This window comes from Rhagoletis zephyria, unplaced genomic scaffold, assembly GCF_001687245.7.
Source record: "Rhagoletis zephyria isolate East Lansing unplaced genomic scaffold, Rhagoletis_zephyria_1.1 Rzeph_scaffold_07018, whole genome shotgun sequence".
Classification (NCBI taxonomy): domain Eukaryota; kingdom Metazoa; phylum Arthropoda; class Insecta; order Diptera; family Tephritidae; genus Rhagoletis; species Rhagoletis zephyria.
The window spans coordinates 8,506-31,953 of record NW_016164101.1 but is presented as its reverse complement, the minus strand read 5'-3'; the positions used below and the strand labels follow the sequence as shown (position 1 = coordinate 31,953).

General features: G+C 37.6%; 1 protein-coding gene across 1 annotated transcript; it reads left to right on the top strand.

Annotated features, from left to right (window-relative positions):
• Positions 1-1,048: 1,048 nt before the first annotated feature.
• On the top strand, positions 1,049-22,107 carry Best2 (bestrophin 2; the record flags this gene model as incomplete). Its single annotated transcript, XM_017629716.1, has 10 exons — positions 1,049-1,159; positions 1,275-1,461; positions 1,540-1,908; positions 2,053-2,172; positions 11,698-11,805; positions 18,881-19,120; positions 19,214-19,535; positions 19,692-19,790; positions 19,858-20,094; positions 20,159-22,107. Coding segments are annotated over 10 exons (2,389 nt in total), but the record flags the coding sequence as incomplete, so codon positions are not given.
• Positions 22,108-23,448: the final 1,341 nt, after the last annotated feature.

Sequence of the window (23,448 nt, the reverse complement as noted above, 5' to 3'; positions counted from 1 at the left end):
TTGATTTTTTAATTATATATCTTAGATAACAGTTATTGAAGAGTTTTATTTATAGCAGTCGATTGAAAAATGCCCTATCTCAACATATTTTCAATATATTTTCAGTTGAGATGGGGCGTTTTTGAACAAAATTTTTAGATAGGACCTTCTTCAACCCCCGAATTCTGAGATGGGACGTTTTACACTCAAATGCTGAAATTGGACGTTCTTGAAAAGTTTCCTGAGAAATTGGTTTTCGAACCGGCTCTCGAGATAGGTCGATATTCGACTCAGACGTCGATATATACTTTTCTCGCTTTCTAACAGATTTCAAATGAAATAAACGTTTTCGCTAGGCTTAAAGAATGTTTTATTTGTGTTTATTTTATTTAGGAGCTGTAGAGTAAATTCGGTACTTTTGCAAAAATATCAAATGAACACCGATGTCACCACACGATGAAAAAATCGATGTATTTCAAACCGATCGATTTAGTCAAACCTTTTCAGAGAGGCGCGTGAAGAGACTCGGGCTGACTTAGTTATAATGACTTCTGCATGACAGGCATAGAAAACAAAAATTTTTTTTTTTGCTTGAAGTGACCACACCCCTGCGGCTGAGTGGAGATGAGTGCGTACTATCCGGACTTGAATACGATCGCTGGTCCGATCAACATCCAAAGTAAAAAAAAGTTGTTATAACAGTTTCCACCTCTGAGTATATTTCGACCAGCTGCTCATACAATCCATTTGTCGTTCGGAGGCGGCGGAAAACTGTATTGAGGGAACATCATCTTTCAACTTTTCTCCTCTGCCTGGTGAGCACATGACCCCGAAGAATCAATTTTTGTACATACTACGCTCTTGGCGTAGTTGGTAAGAAAATAGCCATGCGTTGATCTGTGGCATTGACCGTGGGAATAGGGCAGGGGTTTGTTGAAGTGACAACGCCAAAATACAAAAAAAAAGGCACTGCAAACTTTAATCGCTAGTACCGTATTAATATTTATTTTAGATTTTTGCAAACGGGACTACATTTATAATATGATTTTTGTTTTCTTTTAATTTTTAGATGGCGTGGCAGCGTTTACAAACTGGTGTGGCGTGAACTAATCGCCTATTTATGCCTATATTATACAATTAATTTAGTCTATAGATTCGTATTAAATGAACAACAACAAATGTGAGTATAGAAAAACGAAACATATGTTTGTAAATATTTAAAAAATGAGAGCTACAAATTAAGTGTTGAAGTACATATTTATTGGACTTGCTAATTATCACACGCTTATTTCCAGAATTTTTACCAAAGTCCGTATATATTTCGGCCAACAGGGCGAAAGTATACCCATGTCATTTGTGCTGGGTTTCTATGTGAATAAGGTGGTGCAACGTTGGTGGGAGCAATATAGATTATTGCCATGGCCTGACACTTTGGCGTTATTCATCAGCGCTGCCATACCAAACTCCACTGGTGGAGTTAATGTAAGTATTTAAAAGACAATAAACTCAACGCGTTTTAAACAAATTTCAAAAAACGATCACATCCACAATCGATTATAGAACGAAACTGGACGCCTAATGCGTCGCAACATTATGCGTTATATGGTGCTTGCCTACGTGATCACGTTGCAACGCATATCGCTGCGCGTCAAACGTCGCTTCCCCACCACACAACATCTCGTGGATGCTGGTCTCATGCACGAGTCTGAATCGAAAATTTTCGATGCATTTAATGCCAAAAGTCCCATGTCCAAATACTGGATGCCATTGGTGTGGGCCACTAATATCATTAATCGGGCACGCAAGGACGGCCTGATAGCATCCGACCACATTGTGCAAACAATATTGATGGAATTGTCGGATATACGACGACGTTTGGGTGGTCTGATTGGCTACGATACGGTGTGCGTGCCGCTGGTGTATACGCAGGTGGGTGGGTGGCATGAGCAGCCAGCCATTTAGCAATTAAGCACAATTGTAGTGTCGTTAAATTGTTTAATTAATTAATTGGATTTTTTGCTTTTTATTTTCACGTTCTTGTTTGTTGTTTTTTTTTTTTAATTTTATTTGTAGGTTGTGACGCTGGTGTTATATACGTATTTCATAGCTGCGCTGGTGGGCCGACAAATGTTGCCAAACATGCCCGATGCCAAAGATCCAGACTTATACTTCCCGTTCTTTACAGTGTTGCAAGTAAGTGAGCATTATTGAATAGTAAGTTATACTTAATATGTATGCATACAATTTTTAAGTTTAATAAACCTGTTAGCTTGACGGGATGTTTACGAATTGTATGTTTGCATTATAAAAACAAGTGTTTTGCGCGTGGAAAATTTCCACACTTTACAGCTATATCTGATTTATCATATAAGTGTGTAAATAAATGACGACAAATTCTAACTAGTCTTGAAGTGGTAAAATTGCCACTATTTGATAGTAAACCCCTAAGAGAGAAGCTCTTAAAACAAGCGAACCAAATGTCCAACTGTCTACCAAGCTTACGCTCTGCCAAGGCATATCCAACAAGGTTAGGTTAGGTTGATGTGGCAGACCCAACGAGGGGAACTCACTAAGACATTACTTAATTGTACATGGTGCTACCACATTACACAAATTCTACGGACAGTAACTGGATCTAGGGATCCTGTAAGAATCCAGTGCTTAGCTCTCTTGGCCGCCCGCGTTCAACAATCGCCCAGTAGGATCTTGCAACTTTGCATGTTGGGGTTATCCCATCTGTCCAGGAGCAGGCCGCAGGTTGCCAACGGAACTTATATGCCCTCTCTGTCCGAGGTGATGGCCTCGCGGGTGCCCTGCCTAGCCAATTCATCAGACCTGCAATTTCCGGTGATGTCACTGTGCCCTGGGACCCAAATCAGCTTGATTTGGAATTATTCCAAGACGCTCGAGAGAGAAGCCAGGCATTCCCCGACCAGTTTCGTTCGTACCATCAGCGATCCCAGCGTCATGATTGCCGCCTGGCTATCAGTGTTGACATTTGCAATCGGCTGCTTCCTCCGGCTCTCCCATCTAGCTTCCATCGGTCCGGGAAGATGTTTATTGGACCTCTACTCCATTCGTCCCATGGAGGGATGTGCGGGAAGAAGGATCCTGTTTTGCCCAGCCTCGGAACACTCTGGTCCTTTCTTTCCGGCAGGAAGTGGAAGCCTCCGAGAATTGTCGAATACCCGTAGGCTGGATTGGAGAGAGGCCTCATCTCTTCCCCAAGGCATTTCTGCAGCAGTAGGGTGCCATCGATGCGTATTTTACTCATTCCTCGACGTTTGGCTTCCACGATAACAAGTGAAACATCTCCTATCTTTGGTGAATAGTACGAGCTCCGTCTGCGCAGGATTGATAGTAAGTTCGCAGCTAGCAGACCAATTTCTGACCATGTTTAGGTATTCTGGCATAAAATCAGACAGAATATTCAAAAACTTTTAAACACACAAAAACTTTCGTCTGGCGATTAGTGACACATCATCCGCTTGGGCAACAACCTGACATTCTCTTCTTTCCAACTCGTCCAGGACGTCGTTTATCGCGACTACCCAGAAAAACGGTGAAAGGACGCTTCCCTGCGGCGTGCTTTTGCTCACTTTACGCTAATCAGAGGCATTACCCCTTTTCGCTATGACAGATCTGTCGTGCAGCATATGGGAGATGAGGCTTACTAAATAGTTCTCAACTCCGAGCTTAGTCAGTGCTCTTATTATCGCTCCAGGTAACACATTATTGAAAGCCCACTCGATGTCAAGGAAGTCACCTACTACAAAATCTTTGTTCTTAAGAGGCTCCTCTGTGACTTTGACAATTGTGTGCAGGGCAGATTCCACGGAGCTACACTTCAGTTAGGCATGCTGAGAGAGTTTCAATCGCTCTTAAGGAATCCTGTTTCTCATATGCAGCTCAATAAGTCTCGCAAAAGTTTTGAATAAGAAAAAAGAGTGACTGATTGGGATGAAGTCCTTAGGAGATACGTGAGAGCTTTTTCCTGCTTTGGGGACAAACGCAACCTTCACACTTCTCCAACCCCCGGAATATACCCTCGTTCTAGGCAAGTCGCATAGATGAGAGTGAGAAAGCGAAACGAGACTTCCACAGCCTTTTCCAGCTGTACAGGAATGATGTCATCCAGTCCAGGGGACTTTAAAGAATCAATCGCCCAGAGCTGTCAGCGCTTCTCCAGTAGTTCAACGGAGGAAGTGTGGCAGACGTTCACACCAAAACCGGTAGGCTCATACGGTGCAGAATTGGCTGGGAAATGAGCGTCAAGAAGTAGCTTAAGCGATTCCTCTCCGCTCATTGCCCACTTGCCCTTGAAGATTCGACTAAATAGAGACGATTCATGACAACTTTCTACGGTTTGGCAGACGTTTCTCTATGACTCACTTTTGACCTTCCTTATCTCGAACTTATAGATATTCAGTGCGACCTTGTAGAGTTCGCAGTCGCAGTGTTGTCCACTCTATCTGGCTTTGTAGAAAAGACGCCTACTCGACACCNGTAGTAAATTATACTTATACTATGTATGCATAAAATTTTTAAGTTTAATAAACCTGTTAGCTTGACGGAATGTTTACGAATTGTATGTTTGCATTATAAAAACAAGTGTTTCGCGTGCGGAAAATTTCCACACTTTACAGCTATATCTGATTTATCATATAAGTGTGTAAATAAATTACGACAAATTCTAACTAGTCTTGAAGTGGTAAAATTGCCACTATTTGATAAGCAGGCCGCAGGTTGCCAACGGAACTCCTATGGCCTCTCTGTCCGAGGTTATGGCCTCGAGAGTGCCCTGCCTAGCCAATTAATCAGCCCTGAAATTTCTTGTGATGTCTCTGTGCCGTGGGACCCAAATCAGCTCGACTTGGAATTATTCCGAGGCGGTTTAGGGAGGAATCAGGCAGACCTGCAATTTCCGGTGATGTCACTGTGCCCTGGGACCCTAATCAGCTTGATTTAGAATTATTCCGAGGCGGTTGAGAGAGAGGCCAGGCACTCCCCGGCCAGTTTCGTTCGTACCATCAGCGATCAAAGCGCCATGATTGCCGCCTGGCTATCAGTGTTGATATTTGCAATCGGCTGCTTCCTCCGCCTCTCCCGTCTAGCTTCCATCGGCCCGGGAAGATGTTTATTGGACCTCTACTCCAGAGACTACCTTTCTCTCATTCGTCCCTTGGAGGGTTGTGCGTGGAGAAGGATCCTTTTTTAGCCAGCCTCGGAACACTCTGGTCCTTTCTTTCCGGCAGGAAGTGGAAGCCTTTGAGAATTGTCGAATACCCGTACGCTGGGTTGGAGAGAGCCTCATCTCTTCCCCAATGCGAGCTCCCTAGGAGATACGTGAGAGTGTTTTTTCCTGCTTTGGGGATAAACGCAACCCTCACGCTTCTCCAACCCCTGGAATGTATCCTCATTCTAGGCAACTCGCATAGATGGAAGTGAGCTAGCGACACGGGACTTCCACAGCCTTTTGCGCAGCTAGAATGAAGTCATCCGGTCCAGGGCACTTTAAAGGCCTGAAAGAATCAATCGCGCAGAGCAGTCGGCGTTTCTCCAGTAGTTCAACGGAGGAAGTGTGGCAGACGCTCACACCAAAACCGGTAGGCTCATACGGTGCTTAATTTCGTTGGGAAATGAGCGTTAAGGAGTAGCTTAAGCGAGTCCTCTCCGCTCATTGCCCACTGGACCTCTTCGTCCCTCAAGTATCCTAAGGGTACGGGACTCCATGCGAAGATTAGCCTAAATCGAGACGATTCATGACAACCTTTTACGTTTTGGCAGACGTTTCTCTATGACTCACTTTTGACCTTCCTTATCTCGAACTTATAGATATTCAGTGCGACCTTGTAGAGTTCGCAGTCGGAGTGTTGTCCACTCTATCTGGCTTTGTAGAAAAGACGCCTACTCGACACCCTGAGTTCTGAGAGCTCCATCGCCCACCATTTAGGTCGGACTTTGCCCGAGGGCCTACTTAGCAAGCACGAGCTTTAGATGGCGTTCCTACAAGCTGATGTGAACTTCTCCACCACAATTTGTTTTCAAAGTCCTCAAGCCGAAGAAAGCTATTCTAAACTTTTACATAGCATTTGTTTTTAATTTATCAAACGGGGCATATTTTTTTATCGTGACTTTCAGCAAGATTAGTTTCGAGGCTTGCTGAAACGAAAAACCGGATATACGTTAAGGGATGGTTTTCAGACGGTTGGTTGATATTTTTAACAACCCTCTCAACCTTTGTAGCTTGTTGGACACTATCAAATCTTGGGCTGAAAACTTTTCATCTATGTACTTGGAGGAAGATAAGAAAAACATTTTTGTAATCATACCACTCACTGAAGCGTTGTCGCTATATCGGAAAAAGCGCTTATGCCTGAGGTATAGGTTCGGTTCAATACTCTTAATTAGGATTTGTATAGAAATAATGCTGGTAACAGAGGAAGAGGAAGGCCTCCTCTGCGTTGGAAAGACCAGGTGGAGAAGGACTTGGCTTCACTTGGCATTTTCAATTGGCGTCAGTTAGCACAGAAGAGAAATGACTGGCGTGCTGTTTTGGACTCGGCCAAAATCGCTTAGGCGGTTACAGCGCCAAATAAGAAGAATAAGAAGAGATAGAAATAATAGTTGGCCTGTCAGTCCCAGGATCAAGAGGGAAGGTTTTTAAAGTGCCTTATAAAAGTGGAAAATGCCTAAATACATATTTGTGCCATTTATGCCATAAGAGATACTTTTTAATGAATAAATAACTTGCATATAGCAAGTAAGATAAAAAGAAGATAAAATCCACAATATGAAATGATATCGAAATAAAAGAAGCGTGACAGCTCCTAGCCAGAAACCGCTTGTTGCGAACGTGCTAGGAAAAGTATTAATGTTTTGAAATTTTATTAACGCACGCGCCGAAGCTTCGTGTCATCGTAATCAGAGTATTATTTAAATGTAAACGACTAATTTGACAGTCAGTCGTGTATTTGCATTGCATTGTTTCAATTGTTTTACGATCAGATAAATTCGTAATAATATCTAGTTTTCGTTTTGTATGTGTGTAAGTACGTATTTTATTTATCTTTACTTTTACTATTCAGTATGCAATTGTTGTTTAGTTGCGTTGTTAATGAAATTGAAACTTTCAAAGCTATCTTTTGGTTGCATATGTACGTAAATATGTTTGGTTGCACGTATTTCTTATATAATATTGCACATATGAAAGTAACGATTACGCGCAACCATANGTACTCTTAATTAGGATTTGTATAGAAATAATATTTGGCCTGTCAGTCCCAGGATCAAGTGGGAAGGTTTTTAAAGTGCCTTATAAGAGTGGGAAATGCCTAAATACATATTTGTGCCATTTATCCCATCAGAGATACTCTTTAATGAATAAATAACTTGCATATAGTAAGTAAAATAAAACAGAAGATCAAAACTTCAATATGAAATGATATCGAAATAAAAGAAGCGTGACAGCTCCTAGCCAAGAAAGCGCTTGTTGCGAACGTGCTAGGAAAAGTATTAATGTTTTGAAATTTTATTAACGCACGCGCCGAAGCTTCGTGTCATCGTAATCAGAGTATTATTTAAATGTAAACGACTAATTTGACAGTCAGTCGTGTATTTGCATTGCATTGTTTTCAATTGTTTTACGATCAGATAAATTCGTAATAATATCTAGTTTTCGTTTTGTATGTGTGTAAGTACGTATTTTATTTATTTTTACTTTTACTATTCAGTATGCACTGGTTGTTTAGTTGCGTTGTTAATGAAATTGAAACTTTCAAAGCTATCTTTTGGTTGCATATGTACGTAAATATGTTTGGTTGCACGTATTTCTTATATAATATTGCACATATGAAAGTAACGATTACGCGCAACCATAAGTACATATGTACGTGTGTATGTATGTATATCAACCACAAGTATATGCAGTCCAAGTAATATGCCTGTATGTACCCAAGTTTTAATATTGTAAAAGTCTTGTTTGTAATTAAATATTTTGTCCAACTGTTTTGGCTTCGTTTCGTCGAATAAAATCACAAAAAAAATTTGTTTTACAAAGATTTTTTTTGTTTTGTAATACTGATTGAAATCACAAATTGTTTTCTACTACTTTTAAAAGTTATGAATATTTTTACTGAAATTCTAATTGTGCTACTCTATGGTGTTATAATAATAATAATAAGAGATTGGCGCTTACACATATGCTAGTGTTTGGCCGAACTTCTCCTCCGGTTTGAGGCGTGCGTTTTAATGTTTTCACACAAAGGGGAGGGACCTACAGTTTCTCGCCGAATCCGCACGGCAATTTTATTTTTATGAGAAGCTGTTTTTCATGGCAAAATTCCCTCAGAGGTTTGACATTGCCTGCTGAGGGGCGACCGCTATTAGAAAAAAAAAACTTTTTTTCTATTTTTTGTTTATATGGTCTTATAAAGTGGTTAAAAATTTTCGATTTAATTGTATGTGAATTATGCAAACAAAAATACCAAACAAGAAGATCCAAATCGAATTATGTACTTAAATAGAAATGAAAGAAAGAGAAGAAGAGAAAAGAAGTGAAACTTCTTTCGATTAATTTATTAATCCTGATTCGATAATTTCGGTCTACTGAACTTAAAATATCATGGCATAACACTGGGGTAATTGATTTTAAATTGTTCAAATTATAAGTATTTCTTTTTTTTGAATTGAGGTAAGGTAGGGTAAAGTGAGGTGAGGTGAGGTGCGATGAGGTAGGTGAGTTGGGTTGAGGTGAGTTGTGTTGAGGTGATTTTGGGTGAGGCGAGGCGAGCTAATTTTAGGTGAGTTGGGGTGTGTTGGATGAAATGAGTTGCTTAGAGTTGAGGTGAAGTGAGGTGGGTGGGTAACATAACATGATCTTAGTCTTCAGTTTTATTTGTTGTGTATAAATATAAAGGCATTTGCCTCTATCTTTATTCCTTTCCTTATTTGTATCTTTATCTTTTTTGCTTTGTATTTATCTCTATCCTTATCTTGATATAGGCTTCTGTTTATTTATTTCTATCCTTATCTTCACCCTAGTTTTTATCTTTGTCTATATTATTTTCTACAAATCCATATTCACTTCCACCTTTATGCTCATATTTAGTATTTCAATTCAATTCCTTACCTTTACTTATCTTTATTTGAGTTTTAGCCTTTATTTTTGTCTTCATACACATATTTTTTTTTTACCGAACGTAGGGGTTGCCTTTTCACATTTTTCGTCATATCTTCGGCACTTAAGGCCTGATTATAGCAACTTACAGTAACTTTGAGGCTGTCACTTAAAAATTTTCTTAAATGGATGTTACTTATATAAGAACAGGCACAACTTAACGTAACTTAACGCAACGCCCAAGTCTATTTCATTTTGATTTTCAAAGTTCTAAGCAACGTTAAGTTAAGTTGCCATAATCAGACCTTTACAGTCGGATTATAAATTATGGTAAATCAATGTTGTTGTCTCAAGGAGAAAATTTGTTTGTTCCAAAGTTCATTGAGCTCAAATACCCCGTTCTAGTACTTACCCTCCAGACTTCAGTTCTTATCACCTTAACGTACCAACCTAATGTCAGTAAATTGAAACTCTCCAAAAATCGTTAAATTTTTACTAAGGAAGTTTTCTGATTATTCCAGTTGAACTACATATTTTACAAAAATATTTTATTGCCGAATGCATCACCGAAAAACGTAAATGGCGACCCCGAGATTCGGTAAAAAAAAATTATTTTGTATATGAATCGCAAAGGTACTTTAGACTCAGATGTGTATGGGAAAATTTTTTTCGTTTGCTTGTAAAGTGATAAGGTCTAATGTACATACACACATAGAAACATACACAGAAATATGTGCTTATTAAATACTATGGGCACGTTTAAGCGGCGAACGATAAGTGAGCTATTCAATAATTCAACAAATTTTTGGCGTATAAATGACATTCAGCTATATACATACATATATGTATATGTCTAATATGTAATTACATGTGTAGGTGGATCACAATCATTCTTGTTCAAAAAAACAGTTTTAATGCGGAATTTCTAATTTGGGGTTGGTTGAGCATGCGCACTCGAGTGACAGTTTAATGGACAGTAAAACTTAAACTTTTAACAAATCAATTAAAGTAAGAGGTGGGCCTCTCATCGGTTTTTCATTTAAAATTTCTATGAAGTAAAGGTAAATCAATATTTTTTTTTTGTTGTTAATAAATTAACGTTTACTGCCTAATATATGCACATTTTATTTATTGGCAAGAGAAATTAGAGGGTTTAAAATAAATCAATACAGTAGCTCTAGCCAGTGTTTTTATTTGGAGAAAACGAGATGCTGCTGATTTTAAATAAATCTGAAATATAAGCCGAATATTGGTTCGGCTAAGCTAGAAAATATAGAGAAAACTCTTGATGAAGCTAGCCGAGCAGGCACATTAGGTTAGGTTAGGTTAACTCGGCTGCCCTAATCCTACCGGAAAAGGGGCACACTTAAGCCACCATGGGCCTGTTGTGGTGCCGTACAAGAGACTCCATATGTCCCTCCTCTTACCCTAGTAATGGAACCACTTCGTAGCTCTGATGAAGCGCACAACGTCATAGACGCTGGCTGAATCCAGTTCGGCCAGACATTCAAAAGAATAATGGAGGAACGAGCATCGGCGAGCTCTCGCCAGAGCAGGACAGTGGCATAAGTAATGCTCCACGCTTTCGACTTCCTCCTCATCGCGGCAGCTACGACAGTAGTCGTTTGACTGCAAACCCATTCTAGTGGCGCGGATTCCCATCAGGCAATGCCCGGTGAAAACTCCTATAACATGCCGCAACAGTGGTCGCTCCAAGTGGAGGAGAGGGCGAGATCTACGCTTGTAAAGCTTAGGCCAGATATGTCTTGCTATCCTGCAAGTAGGCTCCGCAGACCATCTTATATTAGCCCGTCCGACAAAGTTATTCTCCAGCCAGAGCTTGCAAGAAGATAGCGGAATGCCCACATTACGGGCTGTACTGATTGCAGACAACAAGGTTCCTTCCCTTGCTAGTTCATCCGCAGTACAGTTCCCCGGTATGTCTTTGTGGCCTGGCGCCCATAAAAACAATAGTGACGTAACACCTTGCCAGTTCAGTGAGAGTACGTCTACATTCCATAACAACCTTCGACGTAGAATTGTCACTATTAAGTGCTTTAATAGCCGCTTGGCTGTCAGAAAATATTGTCACCGCCTTCAGATTAATTAGAGAATCGATTAACCAACTTGCAGCTTCATTTATTGCTGTTAGTTCAGCCTGAAAAACGCTGCATAGATCTGAAAACTGAGGCTAAGTGAGAGTTCTTGCGAGTATACCCCACCTCCTACCTTCAGATCCAACTTGGAGCCATCAGTGTAGATGGCTGTTGAGTAAGGCACATTAAGGATAGAGGTCAGAACATATGTATGTGGATATTTATGGATCCGACACAATAGCAGGGAGGCGGAATATCGACATTAACTTGAAGACGAAGACGCAATCTGGTGCTGTTGGCATTTATTTAGGAAGCTGATAGTATCATGGGCTGTCAGGATTAGGGACTTGTTATAGATATACAAAAAATATTCTAATTTTCACAACCAAGAATTTCCAAAAGGAGTTGGGCTTCTGATGAAAATCTCTTCAACTTATCGCTTGAAGTATTAGATATTTATTGTGATCTTTAAAAGTAAAACTATTTTCATTAACTTTTTTTCAGTTTGTCTTCTATGTTGGCTGGCTTAAAGTCGCTGAGGTGTTAATTAATCCTTTTGGTGAAGATGATGATGACATCGAATTGAATTGGCTTATTGATCGGCACATAAAGGTGAGTAATGAACTTGTGTATAGAATTAAGTGGTAATTATAACACAGGTCAACAATGAAAAAATATTCTGGTGACGGGATATCATTAGTGGTTTGTTACTATTGGTTGTACTTAGGTAGTGCAATCGAGATATTTAGCAAATATGAAGACTTGGAAAATTTTGTAAATATTGCATATTTCACGGGCAAAGTTTTGTCTGTAGGCCGGCTAGGTGGTGACCGACTCCCCGGTAGGTGGTGAATGCCGTTGATCACTCGTCGGTGAGTCGTTGGATCCAGTGATTGGTCAATATATGTCTGGGCCGCGCCCATTTATACGACGCGCTTTGGCGGCGGCTCCTCCTCTAGCAAGGGTCCGTTAAGTTGCTCACGTCTGTGATATCCCGCAAGAAACTGCTCGCTGAGCATTTTGTTATGTTCCCTTACGAAAAGCATTTGGGCAGGTGGTGCTCAGGCGTCATTAGAAGGCATCCTGTCGCCGTCCGGAGTGCAGCGTTCTGACAAGTCTGCAGCTTCTTCCACTGCATCCAACTAGTCCTCGGCGACCAAACAGGCGCAACAGGCGGTGAAGAGGGTCGACGTTGATTTCGTTGGGGAGAGTGTTAGGTGTATAAACTAATTCCATTCCCAGACGCCAATATCGAGCACTCATCAGCGTATGAGATCAGGGAAATTCCCTACGGTGGCTCAAGGAGCTTCGAAATGTAGTTAAATTATTCAACATCAGCGTGCAAATTCCGTTGGGTCCAATGGCTATGGAGGCCTTCGCCTACCCGATGGCCACCTTGACTTCACCGCTAGTGAAAGTAAATGGTGCACTGTGCCACTCGACGTTTGTCCCATTCATTCTTGTGGCTCCCTGATTTTCGCTTTTTCCCCTTTTAATAAAGAAATATATATTTTTTTTTAACTTGAGTCCGATAAGTTCTCGCTCACCCGGTTGCAATAATCAATTTTAAACAGGCTGAGAACCAGAGTTTTCCGATCGAAAAATATTCACTTTCAAAAATTCTATACCATTTCTACGAAAAAACTTATTTTTCCCATATAAAAATATATTAAAAACTTTGAGCAACCTCTGAATAATTTTTGATTTTAAAATAAAAAAATAGGGGTATACTTTTTATCGATGTAGAACAATCATCGGGGGTGAGAGCATAAAAATTCCGAATTTACTGTTTTTGGACCGCCCTAATGTGCATTCATTAGTTAACGTAAATATAGTAATGGAGTATAGAATTTCGTTTTAAAACGGCTTCCATCTATTTTTAAATAAACTACGTCGATTTTTAAGATCTCACATTATTTTTATGTGAAACGTGTTTAAGATATCTATACCTATAGATATGTGTATACTTAATACGTACCTATGTATATTTGTAAAACCATATTTGCGGTATTTGAATTTGTTAAGTGAATAGAGTTTTAACAAAGTAAAGGTGATGCTTTTATCAATACCAGTACCTATACATGGGGCGTTCCATACAAAATGGATGGGGTTCACACTTCATGTGTTTGATTTGTTTAAAATTTTTAAGGTTGATGGATAAACATAAATATAATAAATAAATATGAAATTTGAGCTTGATTAATACATTTTTAAAAACTTTAAATTACAAAAACAAAAACAAATCGATTTAATAGTTTTCCAAATATCTTGAGAACGGGGCTGGAAAAAAATTTGAAAAAAATCACACATACACACATCAAAAGTCTCTATGAAAAGAAATATTTTTTTTTATTATTTTTTTTTTAATTTTTCACATACAAATTTTTTGATAAAAAATGAATAGTTTTTGAAAATACGCCATCTCAAACAAATTTTAAAAAAATCACAATGGTAGCTCTGTGTATTGCTCAATGTGTAAGTATAGTATTAAGTGGTGCACTCTACAATATTTGAGTTATGAATTTTTTTTACACTGAAGTTGAGTAAAATGAGTACATTACAAATTTACAATAACAATTTTTTTTTTTGGAATTTTTTTGAGTATGCAGTTTTGTAGCCCATTAAAAAATTAACTCCAGTTTTGCAATCGCTTAAAATCAAATAGTAATTAAATCCGTTGGGCGAAAAAATTAAACTCAATAATATAATTATTTTTAAGCGAAAAAATAAAAATCGTAAAATAATGATTAAACGCTGATTTAAATTATTTTACTCATAATGATTAACGCCCCTACTTTAATATTCTAAAATCTAAAAAGGTAAATAATTTGGACAACTACTTTCTTATAAAACTTAAGATGGTGAGATACTAAGTAAGCTTTATCAAAGTCAAAGACACGCACGTGCGAGGAAATAAAACAAAAAATATAGAAATCCAAATTTACACAGGTGAACAAAGAAAAACGGACAACACGTTCGCCAATGAACTGGTTTTTATACCAAACAATTAAAGTGGTACTAGACATACAAACATTCATATACACATACATATATATACATATATAAGTATGTATGTATTTGCATGCCATTGAATGTGTATGGAATATAAAAAATTACCTGTGTGCAAAAATACAAATCTACTTATGTAAGTTCGCATTTAAAGATTTGCAAAAATTCGATTGACAACAAAGGCGCATGCGCGAATACCTGCCGAGACAAGTGCATATGTATATACATTCAAATGTAAACAAGCACTTCGTAAATAGAAAAAGCAAAGATGCAGAATTACACTCACAAAATTATAAAAGTGCTACCAAAAATACCTTGAATAAGCTTGTGAACGTGAAGTAGGTGATCGAGCGGCGCAAACTGGTTTACTTATGCACACAAAAAGTTACATAGATTCGCTAGAAAACATTAGACGGCGCCATAGTAGGCTTCCAAAAGCTAAGCAGTTTAGGAGGAAGTGTTGATATGATTCGAACTCGCCGTCCACCAAGCACCGACGGTAGTAAGGATGCATTATGAAATTTGTTCTCACCCACCGATTCCAGAATTCAGAGGTGGTAATTTTGTGAGCCTGAGGAGATGCCTTGATCGCTTCCGATCCACCCTCTGGTCTTCGCGCAGCGATCGCTGAGTTCACACGAGGCGCACTTTCTAGAAGTAGTCCACACCGCTCTGTTTTCTCGGTTAGACCCACCTGAGAGCAGAGTACGAAAATAAACTGTACAAAACAATTCCCATTTGCTCATCGATCATCATATCATTTGTCGGTTTGTACAGTTTTGTACATAGTCAGAAACAAATTGTAAGATTCATTGTTTGCTTTTCGTTTGTGACAATTGTACTATACGGTGATATCACAAACGTTTCAATTACGTGAAAAATATTTTTTTCTGTAAATTTTCATATCCAACTCAATTAAAAAACATTTGTATTTTTTTATTCATTGCAGCCATTAGTTTTGTGTTTAGTTAATGCATATGTGTACATACATACTTATATTTTTCTCTGCACGATTCATTTCGTTTGTTGTTTCGTCTGTAACTACTAAACTACTGTAGTGTACTATCGCCAAAGTGAACTCAGCCGTTTTGTTTTCGTATTGTACCGAACCGTTGAAGTAATAAACGAAACGAAATAGTAACGTACAATATAGTTTATTTTCGTACCCTGCTTGAAAGTGTCTTTCCATGCCAGCTTATCCACCAAGCAGAAAAATCCGCGAGACCTAGCACCGATTTACATATGTACATACGTCCGACGAGAAAACTGCCATACGCAATCGAAACAGAGGCAGAGACATTCCACAACTATGTACCATGCCCCACCTCCTGTAAACACCTACCTCACTCATTCCACCCATTTTTAAGTGATTTAAATAAGACATAATTGGTTCAGACCTACACGACAACCACAGAAATATTAGAGTATCCATATCCCAAGTTTGACTGCAGCGTTTTCTGGCTAGAGTAGTTTTCTTAAGTGCGCCAGACGAGTTGGACTGATGAGGGTTATTTTTTAGAATCAATTTTTTTTTTTAGCCAAGTGAGCCACACTTTTTTCGGCATAGTTTAATTTGAATTTTACAGAACAGTAATATCCATTGCAAATTTTTCGATAAAGTAAAAGGAGACTTTTTTGCTGGAATTCGAAGAACATTCTTTCAATGAACTATGTACATAAGTACATATGTATGCATAGTAGAACTTTGATTGCAGTCGCTAAACTTATCACAGAACGTGACAATTTTAAAATAGCCTATCGAAAGCAACAAATACCACACTAAGATGCTTTTCACAACAATAAATAAAATATGTCAATTAAAATATTTTTATGAACTACATACATAGGTACCTATATACCATATATAGCGACTCAAAGAAGTGACCAAGTACTGATTTTTTAAATGTTCACAATGGTTTTCTAATTAATTTATTTTTTTTTATTATTTTAAGAAAATATTGTCCAAGCTTTAACGAAAATCTGATAAATAAAAGTTTATGAAAACATAGGAAAATTCAAAAAATTTTCATAAAAATTTCAAACTTTTCAATTGGAATCTTTAGAACATTTTTAGGTATGCAGGTTTATAGCCAATCAACATTGAATGAATGAAGTACTACTTTTAAGCGGCTACATTACAGCGTTGGTTTTTTAAATTTTGTTTTTACGACGGCTTTTTTTACGTAAGTGCAATTTATAAAAACTGGCATTGAATTTTCGGATTTTTTTGCGAACGCCCTTCAACATTTTATTTCATAATAAAAACATGCTTATTTGGAAGAAAGTGGAAAACTCTGTCAGCAAACAAAAAAATATTCAAAATCAACATGACTTTTTAGCTGCTTGGAACTTGAACTTCATTATACGGCATTCACACGAGCTGTTTTTACAGACAATTTTAGAAGCGATTAGTTGAGTCGAAAATTGGCCGCCTCTTTGCAATACCTAAGCTTCAAGTTGTATGTAATTTTCGTAAAATAATTTTATTATCTAGATCTCTACCTCTACCCCTGTTCGTTCTAATTATATTTATCTTATACTGTTTTCCTTCCTTCCTTTCCTTATGTTATACCGTTTTCTTCATCCATCCAAGAATATATCGATACCAAAACTGATAAAAATATCGATGACAAATTCGATAAAAATTTCGTTAGCAAAATCGATAATATAATTGGTGGCAAAATCGATTAGAAAATTGATAAAAATATCGATTACAAAATCGATAAAAATATCGATAGCAAAATCAATAAAAATGTCAATAACAAAATCGATAAATAATCGATAACAAAAATCGATTAGATAACAAAAATTACGATAACAAAAGCGATAAAAATATCGATAACAAAATCGATAGATAATCGATAACCAATTCGATAAATAATCAATAACAAAATTGAAAAAATAATAGATAAAAAATCCATAACAAAGTCGATGACAAATTCGATAAAAATTTCGATAGAAAATCGATAATAATATTGGTAGCAAAATCGATAAAAATTGTCGTTAAAAAAATCGATAAAAAATCGATTATTATATTTATAAGTCCCGAGAAACCCGGAAATCTCTAACATCGCAAAATAGTTACCAGATTGAGTCTCTGTGTCTCTATCTAGATATATCCTTTTCTCTATAATTACCTCTTAAAGCACCACAAATAATTGTTTTTTTTTTTTTAATGTGAGTTGCATTAAGCATCATGCCATCAGCTGCTTTTCTTAATGGCAAATAGTTACTAGTAAAAATCCAGTAAAACATGCAAGTTCAGCTGTCATTTTTGTTCTCTCAATTTCAAATCAGTAAAATTAGTAGTGGATTTTACTGAATAATGCGTACGAAAACAGGCGTAATAGAAATTATATTTTGTACAAAATCGATACGTTGCCTGAAATATCATTTACTAAAATTGCTATAGTTTTTCTCTTTTTAAACCGATTCGTAAAAAATTGTAGGTCTATATTCTTTGAAATTAATTAAGCTTTAACGTCACATGAAAACAAAGACAAGAAGGTTGTCCCTTTTGGGTGTAATTTAAATAAATTTACAGATAATTATTAAACTGATAATCTGATGAGAAAACATTATATAGCGAAGTGATACAAAATTGTATGACCTTTAAAGTGGTGGAAATGATTTACGGTCAGATATTTAGAACTGTAGATTCTCGGAAAAAATTGAGAACGTGATTTTCCTAGTTTGAAAACAAAAAACGATAATTAGGCTAAATCTCAAAATCCAGTAGATTTTTTACGTTTTTGGTTCAATACTTTAAACTGTATGTTTCAAAAAATAAAATAAAAAAAAAAATCGTCTCAAACTAGTGTTGGTTAAATGACTGACTAGCTGACATTTTTGTAGGCGCACTCTCACGCATAAGCCATATTAGGAGCATAACAAATGTTAGATAATAATTGTAATAAACAATTGACTTAAGTATTATGCACACGCAGTAGTAGAAAACACTTAGCTCTACTTATTGAGTTAAGTTGATAACATGTCTACATGAATAAATTATGTATATAGCGCCAAAAGCGAATTGAAATTACTTGCGCTCGAAATATTTGCATATCATTGAAGTGTTTATTTTCACTAAAGCCAAACATTTTGCATGAATTTTGTTTCGATCAATTGTGTATCTGCATTTTATTTATGCTTTTTTGTCAATAAGTGTTGATTGATTTTTATGGCAATGAATCTTAATGAAAGTAAACGTTCGTTCATTCGCGTCTACGCTTGATCGTTATCTTTTGAAAACTTTCTTGTAAAGATGTTATCAACCCAAAATTTTTTATTCAAATATGCGGTTGTGCGCCAGGTTTGACACCCGCTTCGTAAAAACTAATTTCAATGAAAGTGCAAAAAATCGCGAGAACCTCCTTAATATTTGTTGACCACCATGGCGAACGTTTAGTAGACTATGATTCGAGGGTATGTACCTGGTTTATAAGGACCCGTAATGTTAAAAATGCCCCTGCCTGGCTGATTGATGTCCTCGGCTAAGGTATACGATGCACGGAATAAGCCAAGAAGTGGCCTTGCGACGCGCTATAGGACAAATTGTATTTTCTCTGTTAAAGGAAAACATATACGAAGATTTTAGAATAAGACTACGAGATTTAATCCTTCCTGTTGCAGTTTTGCGAAGCCCATTTTTTAACTTAATTTCATTTACTTTTTCTAGGCCGCGTACATGATCGTCGATGAAATGCACGAGGAGCACCCAGAATTATTGCGCGATCAATATTGGGAATGCGTTGTGCCAAAGGAGCTGCCATATACGGTCGCCTCAGAGCACTACCGCCGCGAAGAGCCCAAAGGTTCAGCAGAGAACTACAAAATAAAGAAAGAGGATGCCATGTATGCGAATATAGTGCCAGGTGGCGCAAAGCGGGGCCAAGTCGATGACGTTTACGCGGATTATGTGAGTTAAAGGAATAATTTTCCTTGCCTAAAAATATGTGTATCTATATGTAGGAATGTATGTATGTATGTATGTATTTTATGCTTGCCACAGGAGAGTGTTGATACACCGATGGTGGATCGCCGCAAAAATAATTGGCTGGTGCGACAACTTTCACGCATGGGTTCCATACGTAGTCAATCGACCGCCTATTCATCGAGTGGCATGGCATTCAATCGTAATCGCCTTAATTCCGTATACTCAAGTCCCGAGTCTGGCATGCCGGTCAACATATTACAACAACAATCGATGCAGCAACAAACGATGCAGCAACAGCATGGTGTACAAGCCACGCAAATGCAATCGAAACCAAGTTTCTATGGAAAATTTGTTAATCGTAAATCGCAACGCGCGCAAAAGCAACTGATTAAGCAAAGTAAGTTGGTGCGATTGCAACTGAGGGAGCTTTTTGTTTAGTTAAATATTTTTTGTCTACTACTTTTCCTGTGGTTTACATCTATATTTTTCATTTTTATTCAATTTATTTTCACCATACACCTGATCTACACTCACACCACAATTTACGCCCCAGATTCCAAGCTAAACGGCCTCAATGCGAGCATTCCCAAAGCACGTCCACGCATTCCCACACCCGATGTTACCAAAGAGTCTGGTGAAAAAGATTTGAATGGTAAGTTCATTAACGGTACACCATTTGCTTTAGCACACACCCACTCAAAATTCAATTGCACCCATAGCCACGAAAACTGTCATTATGACATCACAGTTGAGCACCCCAACCTCCATGTATCCGTACACGAGCACGAACAATCAGGATGGACCCGTTTTGGGCACACTCTTGTTATCGCCCATTAAAGAAATGGATAGCTCATCTTCGAATAACACTCTGATTCCAGGGCATCCGACGACAACGGCGCTGGCACAAGCCGTACTGCCGCCCAATCTGAAGGATGTGAACTTTGGTGTTGTCTCACGTGAGTCACTGCAACTGAATGCTCTCATTTGTATAAAACAAAAATTATTTATTTTTATTTGTAGCGCCAGTTACCACTAACATCACTACACTTTCTTTCCCATTCACGGTGACCACCAGTTCCGCGGATACAATACCCGCTGGCACTTTAAATATTTTGCCTTTGGGTGGTACACAATTGCCGACCATAACCACCAGCGCCGCCGGCAGTGGTTTTGATGCCAACGATCTCATTACTAAAATTCCTGTCTCATTGGCAATACAGCGCTCCTCTTCGTTGCGTTCCATCAACGACTTTAGCGGCAATGAAAATCTGGATGTGCCGCACAGTTACAATGACAACACTGGATCTGCGGGCAATGGTGGTAGTGCTGGCGGCGGTGGTGGCTTGGTAGCCACAACAAATAATGCCATGCTCACCCTCAAGCCATTGAATAGTGGTGCCAATATTTCGCGCAATAGCAGCTTTAGTGCCAATTTAAACATAAATCTGCAGGATTCCTATATACTGGAGCGTAATTCATCGGTGCGTTCAGCGGCTGAGCCGACGAGCAGTGGCGCCGCCGAAGGCACAGCATCAGCGCGCCAAACGCACGGGGAGGGCGCTTTGACAAAACGCACACCCGAGCCTGCCAAGGGCACTAAGGAGGTGTATGTGTAGAGCCGATAATTATCGAATAATCGAAAGGAAGGTAGGGCTCTACTACATATGTAGGCAATGAAGAGTGGCACTTTAGAAGTCGATTTAATTTAATTATTGTTAAGGGATTCACAAGGTGTCATAATGAGTCCATATGCCATAGATTAGGTTAGAGTTGCGGCAAAAAATTTAAAAACTATGCTAAAATGAATCAAATTTTTGTTGATGGCAGAGTCAACCTTAGTATATATTTGGGGGTTTTTGAGAAAGATCTTGCAGTTAAGAAAATTCATATGCTCCACAGATTCATTGGGCTGCTTTCTGCCATGGGTGGCAAAAGTTTTCTCTGTATATATTTACGATTCGGGATGAGGTCCAGCTCTCATTTCCGGGGTTGAGATGACCGGTTTCCAAACTAAATCTACTTTGAACTCACACTAACTACATTTAAAGTAATTTCACGTTTCTTAACCAGAGTCCACTTTGTTGTAAAAGGTGTGACCAACCGCACTTTTAAGGAAATTGCGGTCCGAGACGACGGTGGCGTAAACTATTTTGCCTAAAGCAGCCTTGAGCGAATGCAAATACTTTTGCCCGTAAAACACTTGCAAAGTAAGGCACACTTCTTAATTACAGCGTATCTGAACAAACACCTGCTTCAAATCCATAAATGTGATATATCCCGTCGGAGGTACATATCTACCTTCCCATCTCAGTCGGCTCTCGGTGAGCTAAGGAACAATTATTATGCTATGCGCGATGGCTTTTTCTGTTCCTAAGTAAGTGACTTGCAGCCTAAACTGAAGCGGTATACATTATGTCTGGATGTAAAGGAATAGGTTTGAGGGCATTCGTAGGGCAAGTTCTCATTGCCCTGAAGGACCGACACAGCTACATGTATTTGAATGTCTCCTGAAGCCAACCTATGTACTTTAACATGACTAGTGGTTTCATAAGGGTCATCCGGCAGGCAAGGGAACCCTTAGATCGAACGTTAGTACAATATATTGTATGTCATAAATTTGTTGCCTATTCCAGTACACCAGATTTTAGTGACGAACAGTCAGAGTTAATCAGGAAGATATCTATTACTGAAGATATTATAAATGTGGTATTCTGAAAGGTCTTCTGACTAAGTCCTAGAGTACTGGAGCAGACTACTTATATCGATGAAAAATTTCGTAGTATCTACAAAACGTTTTTGATCGTTTGAATATTCGAAACATTAGGACAATACGACTGCTTTGGCAAAACGACTATTATGACTGCTTGTGAATGCCCCAAATAGTTCTTTGAATAAAATTAGTGCTAAAATATTTACAAAAATGTTATAACTTAGTTAGCTATTATTTAATTATGTTTTGAAATCGAAAATATTTGTGGAAACTTAAAAAATTTTATATTAAGTACAAATTAAAAAAGTGTATATGTACATATATACATAATTGTTAATTTTTTTTACAGAAATGCTACTAAACTTAAATGGAAAATTTTAATACGGTTTCATAAAAAAAATAAATTTTTAAAAAGTTATAGTTGGTAGAAAAAGATATTTAGAACTAGAACGATTTTTAGAAAACATATACATATGTATGTATTTATACACAAAACTCGTACTTGATAGCTACAGAATACACTGGCGGCAGAAATAATAGACTCGTCGTACTTTTAAGAATTTTGGCTATTTTTATTTAGCTAATTTTATGTCTAATATTTTTTCATAAAAGCCTAGGAGTTATGTAACAAACATCATATGAAACCGCTTTCAAACTTTGAACAAAAATTATAAAAATTCGACAAATTTTCACCAAATTTTCAAACTTTTTATTTAGAATTTTTAGAAAATTGTCATAAATCAACTGTATTTTCTAGCCACTTGAAACTTGCACTTTATTATACTAAAATTAAATGGGCTACAAAACTGCATACCAAACATTTTTTTAAAAACTCTGAATAAAAATTTGACGGATTTTTTTATAAAGTTTGAAAAGGGGATTTATATGGTGCCTGTTGTATAGCTAGCCAGGCTTTTATAAAAAAATATTAAACATAAAATAAACCATGGTATAATAGCCAAAACTCTTCAAAGTTAGTTGTTTTAATAACCTATCTGTTATATACAAAAACTAGTTTTATTATGTTTTCATAACCACATCATGCACGAACAGCTCAGTGAATGTGTTTAATTCTTTTTTGAATTCTACTAGAGGTTTTCTGTAGGTTTGTGGTAAAAAAATTTGAAATATAGGTTTGCCAGATATTTGAAAATTCAAAATTATTTAAAGGTCAATAAAATACAGAGGTGTGCCGCTAAACATATGTTTATTCGACTGTTCCATAAAACCAAAGTTGTTTTTTTTTAACAACCCAAATAAAATTGTATGCAATTCGGACCACGGCAACCCTAAAAGTTAATAGAATAATCTTTGTGCAGTTCGCATACTCGTTTCACTTCTATATTTTGGCCAGTATTACTATACTCCCTACAGAATTAGAGCATAATATTTAGTAAATCTCCGATTTTTATTTTTTACCAGGTATTCAGGATTTTTCCAAAGCTCTATAAATTTTAACTTATTTCCAAAAGTTTACACAAAATATGGTTATGTGAGTATCAATTGAAAGAAGAACTCGAAACAAGAGGCAAGGAGCCGGTCAAAAATCCCATTTAAAAATATTACCCTTCAAGATTTTTAATTTTGGAGGCATTTTGAA